This window comes from Vitis vinifera, chromosome 13 (genome assembly GCF_030704535.1).
Source record: "Vitis vinifera cultivar Pinot Noir 40024 chromosome 13, ASM3070453v1".
Taxonomy (NCBI): Eukaryota; Viridiplantae; Streptophyta; class Magnoliopsida; order Vitales; family Vitaceae; genus Vitis; species Vitis vinifera.
The window spans coordinates 25,382,082-25,393,653 of NC_081817.1; the positions used below are offsets into that span (position 1 = coordinate 25,382,082).

At 33.8% G+C, this 11,572-nt stretch overlaps 1 protein-coding gene across 1 annotated transcript; it reads right to left on the minus strand.

The window, feature by feature from the left end:
* Positions 1-1,416: 1,416 nt before the first annotated feature.
* Positions 1,417-7,960, minus strand: LOC104878019 (flavin-containing monooxygenase FMO GS-OX-like 2). Its single transcript, XM_059742003.1, has 7 exons — positions 7,900-7,960; positions 7,670-7,845; positions 2,954-3,036; positions 2,673-2,811; positions 2,176-2,349; positions 1,777-1,938; positions 1,417-1,485 (listed from the first exon to the last, which is right to left on the minus strand). The coding sequence occupies exons 1-7, from the start codon at positions 7,958-7,960 to the stop codon at positions 1,417-1,419; spliced, it is 864 nt and encodes a 287-aa protein (XP_059597986.1).
* Between the last annotated feature and the right edge of the window lie 3,612 nt (positions 7,961-11,572).

Genomic DNA, 11,572 nt, shown 5'->3' on the forward strand with positions numbered 1-11,572 from the left:
CAAGGAAGATCCTAATTCATTAAGGTTGGGTTTATTGAAGAAGTACGATACTATGATTGGCTAGCCAATACGATTGTTATTCCAAAAAAAAAAATTGTGGGGCATGGAGGGTATATGTGATTTATACTAATTTAAAACGTGCAAACTTAAAGGATAGTTACACACTCCCCAAATATAAACCATTTGGTTAACATCATGGTACGTAGGTCACAGCTTATTTACCTTCGTAGATGCATATATAGATCAAGTATAACCAAATACCCATGTATGATCTTAACTAAGCAAAGATATTGCTCATAAGAGAAAAGTGTTTAATTGTTACAAAACTATGTCATTTGAGATAAAAAATAAACAAATAACTCCAATACCACCCATCAATGGATCGTAGAAAGAGTTTTTAAGGTACAAATTGGTGACACTACAGAGATATATGTAGATGATACATGGTGAAAACATTGAGCAGACTAACCATTGTAACCATTGTAACCATTTGGAGCATGTCTTTGGAATTCTAAGAAAACATCACATGACATTAAGCCCTAGTAAATGCACCTTTGGGGTAATGTCCCAAGCATTTATAGGGCTCTTTGTCATGCAGCATGGAATTTATGCTAACACTAAGAAAATTTAAGCTATACTTGAAATGTCAATCGAGGAACTTAAGGAGGTACAATGTTTGGTGAAGCAACTCACAACCCTAGGACAATTCATTGTCAAGTTAATCAATCAATATCATCTAATCCTTTCCTTATTAGAAAAACGTAGATAACCATGACTAGACCAATCATTGTGTATATTCTTTGTGAAGCTTAAAAGGCACCACTCATCCCTACTTATATTTTGACTAAAGTAAAGATAAGTGACATTTGTTGCTATATCTAGCAACTTTTGTAGTGACAATGAGCATCACCTTAGTCCACAATGACCAAAAAGATGCATAGAGACTGGTTTACTACATCAACAAGTTCTTGCCATCAACTTGAGCCACAAAGAAGAACTTGAGCCGCAACACTTCATCTTTGCTCATGAATGTAGTCTTTAGACCATATCACGTAAATTGTTATGTATTTTCTATTTTCATTCTCTTATTTTCTTTTCCCTAGCTATTATTATTCTTTGTTATGGTTTTTCACAACATGATCAATTGTGCATAATTAAGTAGAAAAATACATCTAAGTTGAAGAGACTTGTAGTTAATGTCTTATTGGCACCAAGTTTTCATTTTGTAGAACAGGAAAATTGCCTCAAATTTATACACTTCTAGTTCTATACGGACAATAGTCCATATCAGCTGTCAAATGCCAACTATAATTTTGCTAAGACAATAAATGCTTAAAATTTGAAATCTTGAATTAACAAGATGCATGTAAAGTACTAAGATTTCTACTTATTTTGTCGATACAACTGATAACTAGGCTACATCTTCAGCAACCCCAACATCTTCTCCACCCCAACATCTTCTCCATTTGCCAGATGGTTTACTTCCTGTCAAAAGGCAGTTAAAATTTTTTAGCACCTAGAATTTCATTAGCAGCTAAAAACTGTTCTTAGGGAAGTAATGTTCATTGAATTTTCTTTTCTTGAATTTAAATGGATTAAGAAATTCTATGGCAGTAGTACTTCATATCATGCCAACCTGAATCTAGGTAAAAGAAATGCAATAAGGCAGGTTGATTCAAGGAAGAGAGAGAGAGAGAGAGAGAGAGAGAGAGAAAGAGAAAGAGAACACATTAGTGCAGAACTGAGATATCAAATTTTTGGGAGAGTGGAATCAACCTGTGATGCGATGACTGCATCCCAATAATCATCATCCCATTGATCCCTGTACCCATCTGGCTTGGCATTTGCAAACTTGACACACTCCCTGTACATTCTTCCTCTCCACTCCTTCAATGGTGGCATTTCCACCTGAGCCAGTAGCCAATTCCTGTACTCAATCTGACATCAAACCATCCAAAGAAAAGGGGGTCATCTACATGATAATGGAAACAAATGAAAATGTTTTCACCAGAAGTCGATAGCCTTATTACCATATAGATTATCTAAGGAGCTTCAAACATTTGATATTGGATGTAAAACCCAGTTAGATTTTCTACATCAGAAAAGAAATGGCTTCATCAAATGTTGAGTTGTTAAGAAGATTAAATTTGAAAGATAAGAAAATAGATGGAGCACCTCATTGGGGGGAAGGACATGGGTGAAGCTCTTGGGCACTCCAGTTTCCTCCATATGATGATAGTAATTTTCGACATCAGACATCATCTCCTCTTCTGTTGGCAGCAACACCTTACCAGATAAAACATGAGCCAACCACTTGGATTGTAACTCGGTTGTCAGAAATGGTGTATCCTGATTGTAAAAACCAACTTCCATTGTCAATTGCCCAAATCTAAAGTAGTCTGGTTTATAAACAGAAATTTAATCTATCACAGACTAAAGAATCAATCAAATGTGCACTAGCATACAGAAAACAGAATCAAGGAAAGGGGCGTATTTTAATCACCTTAATGAATTTTATAGCAAGATCCATTTGGTTTTCTTAGGCCAGAAAATTGATAGTTCATATATAATGCTTAGTGGGTATTCCATGGATTCTCTAAAATGAACGAAACTGTTTTCCTTTTCAAATTTAACACACCACTTTGTGGGAATATGTGGTTGAAACAACAGACCTGCTTAGGCATTCCAATGAAAGAGAGCCAAGGAGCTAAGTGCGGAGGGAAGACATGTTTATACAGTGGCCCAACACGGTTATCGTCATCAATGGTTACAATTCCATTTGTTTCAATAAATGGAAAATGGTATTTGTACCTGCAAAAGATATAATTCAGAACTTGAATGACAAAACGAATATGCTGAACCAGCAGGAGGAGCAATAAAGGTAGGAATGGAAGATAAAATTTGCAGGGCTACTAAGGAAAAATAAATGAAAAGTGGACCATTTGATTCGTACTCAGTACAATAAAAAATGGTATCTGCATGAACTGAGGATCCATCTTGAAAGACAGCCTTACCATCTTCATAAACAAATTCTATCTGTAAATATAGGATTGAGAATAAGTACCTCACACCTTGAAACACTCTGGTAAGCTTACTATTCAACCAAAAAATAAAACCTTGAATATGACAGTTTTGATTGAAATACAAACCAAGTACTCTTGGGAAGCACCCTTTTAAGTCTTGATCTAGAGGATGTTGAGTAAATAACTTAATAACTTAATATGACTTAATAATTTAATTTAAATCATTAAATAGATTAACCATATTTGATAAAATAACTTAATAAACCAACTTAAAGTTAAGATCAACTTTAAATATTAAATCAAAATAGTTAGCTTACTCTTAATTTCAAATCTTTTTACTTCATTTGCCTACATCTAGTAATAGTATATTTTATAACTATAGCTCCACATCCATAACTTATTTTTTATAATAAATATTTTGTAGTTATTTTATATATTTACAATACTTTAAATATAGATGTTTAACAAAAAAAAATTATTACCTAAGATTAATAAAAATAAATATTAGTTAAAATCAATGAAGATAAATATTAGTTAAAATTAATGAAAGTAAATACTTTAATTCGATGATTTAAAATAAATTTTAAGTTAACTTTATCAAACAACCTTAATTATTAAAGTAAAAAAAAAAAAATAAGTTTTAAGACAAATTAAGAATAATTTAACTTAAAGTCAACTTAAGTCATTAAATAATAAGTATTAAGTTTTACCAAACACTCTCATGTTTGTAAATAAATAGGAGAAATAATTTGAGATATGAAAAAAAAAAAAAAAAACAAAAGGAAGGCTACCATTTTATGTAGCCATATGTTTTCATGGTTGTCTGATTTTCCAACTGTCACATTAGGGGCTCTTGTTGTGATGTGAACTTCCTTGGCTACTGTTGCAACCTCTCTTGAGATATCAAAAGCGCTAGGTCCCAATCCGATTAAAACCACAACCTATTGGGTATAGTAAATCCAATAAATATTCATGTTGAACTATCAAACATAAGAGTGATTTAATCCAATTTAATAAAAGAAAAAATAAAATATAATTAAACAAATTAGAAATGCAAAGCAAGTGACTCACTTAAATCCCCAAAAAGAGTACTAACTAATGTTAGAAAGTGTCCTAAATTCCTAGTTAGTAAAGATTCATTTTTGTTAAGAATATTGTATAGAATATTTCCTAAGTTGAATACTATTGTAATATTAGACTTCCTTCTAGAATAAGGAAAGTTGTTGGAAATATCTCTATAAATATTCTAGGTCATGAGAGGAAAAAATCATGAGATGGAGATGAGCTTGTAAAGACTATACTAGGTGGATAGATATATAAGGAAAAATGGGAGATACCTTATGGAGCAAGAGGACTCGTGGTTCAAGGTGTGGATACAAGGAGTGAGGAAACATGAGATGTTTCAAGAACCCAATAATTATATCTGGTTTTATCTTATGTAATGTTTTCTATTGTATAGTGAAAAGATTCTCTCTCATTCGTGGATGTAGGCATAGTTGGTTGAACCACGTTAAAACCTCGTCTACCATGTGTGTGATTGTTTTATCTTTGTGTTCTTGAACTAACATATTTGCATTAAAGCTTTTGCTAGCACAACGATTAATACATAGTAAACTGCTTTGGGCATTGGCCATGGAGCAAAGTGGTAGTTTAGAATCCCAAGATTAAAGAGTACATAATTTGAAATTTCAATCCATAAACTAACCTGCTTCCCAAGAGAAGTTGAAGGGCCATTACAAATGTTAAAAAGGAAATGTGTTATCTTCTGAGAACCTTAAAAACACAAGAACCGCATAACCCTAAATAAATGCTCCTAAAGCCAGCCCATATACAATACTCCACAACTATAGCAAGCATGTCTTTGTTCCATGACCTTTAAACTTAGGGACAAGTTTCAACACCTTGACCTCATTGTTGCAAGACCAAGGCCTCTTGTGATAACAACTTAGACCCATGAGTGCCTATGGCTTGCGAGGTGACGCTTTAAAAACTCTTTAGGGTGGGAGAGGTGACTCTATAAAACTATGATGATAGAACATGGATAGCAATGGGTATGTCACCCCAACCTAGTTCAAAATCGTAGTTTAGGTCATTGACTCAAGAGGTCTCGAGGTATATCAGTCTCAACATTCCAACTTAGTATCAAGCCATAAGGAAAATAAGTTAACTAAAAAGTTCAAAAAAGTTATGAAAATTATTTTAACAATTGGTATGATTAAATAAGTTAAAAAATTAATAAAAAACTTGTATCGCTTTTAACATTGTTTAAATAGTTATAAAAGTATGTGCACATGTTAATAATTGAAAATTATTTTATTTTAATATAATAATATTTTACTAAAAAGACATACAATTCAATATCAATTCTACATTGCATGGCGTGGGGCTCAAAATCATCATCATTAGTCCTACGACAAGTATATAAATAAGGTGGTAGTTCCCACGATGAGGATATAGTTGCAAGAGTTGCCCATAGTTCAAATAGGTTGGTTGAGATTACTAGCTTGATAATCGGTAATCAGAACCTAGGGTGATAGTACCCAAAACCTCGATACCCAATGTTGCTACTAAAACATGATTGATCATATGCATAATAGTCATTAGTTAGTGTTTTAGTATCAAAACACTCCTCAAGATGCATCCTTAGAAATAGATCAAAGTAGTTTCTACAAGAAGCAGTACAAAAACTATAATGTTGAACTCTAAATCTATGAGATGTGATTTATCACCTACTCCTCTAAAATATTGTCATAATCCTACACCTAAAATCTAGATATGCTCATCAATACCTTGATAATTATGCCTATGACATGCTTGGATTTGCTTAACTAATATAATCACCACCTCCCCCACTACCCTCACCATCTTCATTATTGATAGTCTATTACCATTATTGTTGCTCCTTCTATCATCATCATCATCAATATCATCATCATTAGAACTTGAAAAACTTTTCTAACAGTCTTACCTTGATGAGGAGAGTCATTCTCTCTTCTTTATGTAGTAATGCTTGTGTGCTAACTCTATGACATGCATACCCTGTTGAAAGAGCTACATGTTTGTTTTTTTAGCTATGTTTTTAAACACTTTGGGTTACCAAAGGATATAGTGAGTGACAAAGATTCTCACTTCATGAGTAGGTTTTAGGTTGAGTTCTTTAAGATGTTGGGATTAAAACCAAAATTTTTAACTAAAATCACCCTCAAATAGATAATCAAACTAAAAAGATGGATGCAAATGCTACGAAAGTATTTGAGGCACTGTATGATTTCTAGGCAGCATAATTGTTTGGAATTTCTAGAAGTGGCTCAATGTTGTTATAATCTACACAAGAGTTCTTCTATAGGATTGTGCCCATTCGAGGTGGCAATAAGGTGACAACTTCACATGCCTTTGGATGCATTGTTAGGATGTAAGTTGGGCATAACATAAGTCCTATGGCCTTTAGATTCTTGAAATCTTGTTAAGAGATGCATGAAAAGGCAAAAAAAAAAAAAAAAAGTTTGGAAAAAGACAACAAATTAATGAATGAAAAGGTATGATGATAAAGGGAGGAAGCCCATAAAGTTTCAAGTTGGCCACAAGTTTGAAAGGACATCAACAGTCAAAAAGTATAGAGGGGGTTTCATCCTAAGTGTGATGGTGTCTTTGAAGTAATGAAAAAGATTGGTGCAATTACAAATAGGTTAAACCTTCAAATAGACTAAAAATTCATCATTCTTTTCATACTACTTTCTTTAAGCCATTTCTTAACAATCAATATCCCACTAAGATATACAAAAATCATGCACCTCTTATTATCCAAAAGTAGTTTAAGTCAAAAGCTTATAAGAACTTGGATCATAGAAATATGGGGCTAAGTAAAAAAGAATAGAAGGATTGTTTACCCAGTCCATTGAAAGGGGACTCTTGAAAGTGAAGCTAGGTGGGAGAGAGATACAACCTTGTGACAGTGTGAAAATGTAGTACAAATTTATACGCAGCTAAGTTGTTGAGGGTGCAAATTCCACTTGGTGTGGTGGTTTTTTTTTTTTTTTTTTTGATAAATAAGCAAGGAATATATTAACAAAAGGCAAACAACCACAAAGCATACAGAGGGTATACAAGGTAGCTAAAACCTCAAAAACAAGAAAAGAAAAAAAAAACCAAAAGGCTCACCAACCCTTAAGTGGATGCTAACCACTCCAAGAAGTCTATAAGAGAAAGCGACTTCTCTCCAATATACAATCTAGCCCAACTCCATAAATTATAGACAAAAGAATTTTTGAGTTTCTGAATTGCTAAAGAATCCCCCCCCCCCCCCCTCCCTCCCCTAAAGGCTAGCTTATTCCTCTTCTTCCAAACCGTCTAAAAAATGCACAACGAGATGGATTTCCAAATCATTTTCCTTTTTTCCCACAAAAGGGCCTCTTTAGCTAATTAAGACCTCCTTTACAGTTTTTGGAAAGACCCATTGAACACCAAACAAACCTAAGACGATTTCCCACAGAACTCTAACCACTGTACAGTGTATAAGAATATGATTTATAGTTTTTTCTTCAAAACCACACAAAAAGCAACGATTAGGGAGCTTCCACCCTCTTTTTTGGAGCTTATCTAACATAAGCACCTTCCCTCACATAGCCTCCCAAGAAAAAAAAAACGACTTTGGTAGGAACTCTATCCACCCATATGCAATTCTTCGGGAAGGCGGTGTCATTGGGGTTAACTAGTAAACTATACGCTTCCTTAACTCCAAAATACTTGTTTCTTCCACCATTCCGAGAGACTGAGTCATCCTCCAAAGTTAGCCTGTAGCCCCTTAGGACATGGAGCAAATTTCCTACCAAATCCAATTCCCAATCATTAAAAGCTTTAAAGAACCTTAGATTCCAACCTCCCTGACTGAAATTCTGGTCCCAAACTTCCTCCACCATGGCGTTCCTATGTGTAGCCATGGCAAATAATTGTGGGAAACTTTGGGACAGCGTTGTATGGCTGCACCAATGGTCAGTCCAGAATCTAATTTTATTGCCATTTCCAACTGTGAACACTATATTTTCTCAGCACCAATTTGTTTCCTTCAAAATCTCCTTCCAAACCCCTACTCCAAATGCCCTATTAGCCTTATTTGTCCTCCAACCAAGGCCCTCTTGCCCATATTTCATTTAAATCACCTCATTCCAAAGATTTTCCTTGTCACAAGCAAATCTCCATATCCATTTGCCAAGCAAGGCCTTATTCAAGAAAGCTAGCTTCCTTAAGCCTAACCCACCCTTCTCCTTATCCGCACAAACCACCTCCCAATTTACTAAGTGGGTTTTCTTCTCCAAGTTTCCCCTTCCCCAAAGAAAGACTCTTTGTAATTTTTCTAACTTTCTTGCTACTAGCTTGGGCATTCGAAAGAGAGGAATTTGATAAATGGGCATACTAGTCATTGTACTCTTTATGAGAGTGATTCTCCCACCTTTGGAAATATATTGACGTTTCCAAAGCGTAAGTCTCCTCTTCACTCTCTCTTTCATCCCATCCCACACAGAGAGAGCCTTGTTAGGAGCCCCTAAAGGCAGTCCTAAATAAGAAGGCAAAGAACCTACCCTGCACCCTAACTCCATTGCCATCACATCAACCTTTTCCACCTCACCAACTAGGAAGATTTCACTTTTGGCCAAATTGATCCTTAATCTTGACGCAGCTTCAAACCAAAATAAGGTATAGCTCAAGTGAGTTAGGTACTTTTTCTTTGCCTCATAGAAAAAAATTGTATCATCAGCCAAAAAAAGGTGGGAAATATTCAAATCCGACCTTCTTCTTTCCTGGATTGTGCACCCTGAAAGGAAACCCCCTTCAATAGCCCTCCTAATGAGAGCACTCAACACTTCCATTCCAATAACAAAGAGGTAAGGAGATAAGAGGTCTCCTTGACGAAGCCCCTTGGTACTCGGAAAGAAGCCTGCTGGCACCCCATTTAAAGTGTTTTTATTTATTTATTTTTGGATGGTTATAAGAATAAGTGTAAATAATTGACCTACAGTCAAGATAGAAGTGACCTATCCCAAACTCATTTTATTGTCATCCTTGGTTGCAAAATTTTTTTCTTAACATGCTAAAGAGTGTGGATAAGATTTATTTATTTATTTATTTTAACAAAAGTCTACTTATATTACTCTTAAATCTTCAAATAATCATAAAAATCACTTATGATATTTTAAAACAGGGTAACACCCTTTCATATTTATTTTTCTAAAACCTTTTCTTCTATACAATATTGTAAAAATTTAACTTAAAATATTATTATGTCCACATACAATTATTTAATGATGAAATATCAAGAGAAAGGTCATTAGTGATACTAATAAATCAAAGAAAAAAAACTGAAACATGTGTTTACTTTTCTCCTTTCTTTTATTGGATGGAAGAAATACTTGTAATATTTTATAGAAAATGAGTTAGAAGAAGGAGAGCATAGAATGCTCAAAGAAAAATATTGTCTTATTTCATTAGCGCTAGTTAATTTTTTTTCAATATCTATTTGCCCATTTCTCCTATTCCATAACTTTTTTGCTAAACTAAAAACTATCCCAACGAAGAACTACACTTAAGGGCTGAGAGGTGGGATGTGGGAAGTGGGTGGGTTGGGTGAATAGGTGATTTTATACAAATTCAAAAGGTCCTTCCTTTCTTCCCACAACCATTCAACAAAGGATAAAAATCACAAGCAAGCATGAATGCAACAATACTCTCCTAATAATTTCTAGACGCAAGTCACATGAAAATGCTTCAACACTCCCCAATTACATTAATTCATAAGAATAATTATTTCCCTAATACATTTTGAATTACCCTTTGATATCATTAACAATATGAACAAAAAAATTATTTAAGAATATCCAAAAGGTAATCACACCAATTTTAGCTCATATTTTATCATTTCAACATACATGCTCAAGTAACAAATAATATCTAGCACTAGAAATAAATCAAAGAGTAGAATGAAAGTAAGAGAGATAATGACACCAAATTTTACATGAAAAATCTCCTTAGAGATCAAAACTATGAACCTACCAACGATAAAGAATTCCTCTATGACGAACAACCAATTTGTACAAGGTTTTACTTAACTTAAGCCTGCTAATCCTTCACAGAGTACATAACCAACACCTTCTCACTTTAGCTGCATGCCTTCATCTTCCATAATATACTTGGAGTCCTCACCAAGTTTGATCTTGATCTCTTCTTGAAGTTCAATCAAGAAGAAAATGAGTTTTCACCCAAAACCTAAATAGATAGGAAATTGAAAGATGAATGGAATAGAAGAATCAACCCATTTTTTTTAAGGAAATCTATTGGAATATAGTTTGGAAATCAAGATGAAAAAGGGAATTTTCTTGACAACCAAACACCCTTAACTAGATAAGGATAGAGAGAGCTCGAGAGAGAAGAAGAATGGTTGCAGGTATCTATTCCCCAAAATAGGAAGCAATTTTAGGTTTTAAATGGAAAGAAGCCCTTGATCCAATGGTTAAGAAAAAAAAAACTTGAATCGATTTGACCAAAACCTGGATCGATCTTGGCACATGACATTTAAACACCTAGACAAAAATAGTTGTCCTCGCTTCCTCAACTATTTTTAGAAACAAATAGTTCTAGAAGAAACACTTTGAAAAACTTTGGTTGATTCCATCTCATCCATCTACAACCTCAACTAATTAAAACTCAATATCTTGATCTTGGTCCCTTAGTAAATTCAATATCTTGATCTTCATTAGGCTAGTAGTCTGAGGAAGGATTTTGAAAAACTGAGTTAAATACTTAGGAAATTTGTCTGGAATTGCTAATCTAGCTAAACACTCATAAAAACATAAATACTTGTATTATCATAAAGTTTCCCTTATTGTTTTTGGGTTTTTGCAAAACCATCAAATAAGAACAAGTGAGAACAATGTGCTCTCCATATGTCTTTTAAGTGTTTTTTTTTAATCTAACGAACGGAAACCACAATTTCCAACAAAGCCTTTATATTCCTCACAATGCTCTCCTTGGATAGTTTATGCTATCATGAAGAAATAATTCAGATATTGACGAGTATAAGAAGCAGCACATCACTTATCACAACTTTTAACCTCTACAAAGATGAACATAACATTTCCATTACTAAGGTACAAATGATAGCAATCACTTCATCTTCTTTAACTGAAGCACAATTTTTTTGGTAGTTGAGTTTGAATTTCTAGTAGGGTTTTTGCATTGAATCAACTTCAAGGAAGCATTAGTAGATCTTTAATTAGATTTACAAAAGTAGTACTTGTGTGCAACATTCCAACTAGTCCTTTCTACATATTGTTAATGAGTAAAAAAAATGCATGCAATTCATATTTGAGTCTATCTATTTTCATGGAAACTTAAGGAACTTCCAATCCAGAGGCACTTGATGCCTGCATTGCATGAAACCTTTTGTTGCATCAAAAACCCTAAAAAATACTTTGCAAATGTGAAATTTCGATAGCTAGTACTAGTAGAAACTAATGATTTCAAGAACCCAATCGAATTATGTTATTTACATATTTCAC

Excerpts from the sequence above, each read along its gene's own strand:
- LOC104878019 (XM_059742003.1), bottom strand. The coding sequence starts at position 7,960 with ATGGCTACACATAGGAACGCCATGGTGGAGGAAGTTTGGGACCAGAAT. Across the intron at positions 7,846-7,899 it reads CCAGAATTTCAGTCAGGGAG|GAAATTTGCTCCATGTCCTA; the intron begins GTTGGAATCTAA and ends TGGATTTGGTAG. Across the intron at positions 1,486-1,776 it reads ATGCAGTCATCGCATCACAG|GAAGTAAACCATCTGGCAAA; the intron begins GTTGATTCCACT and ends GCCTTTTGACAG.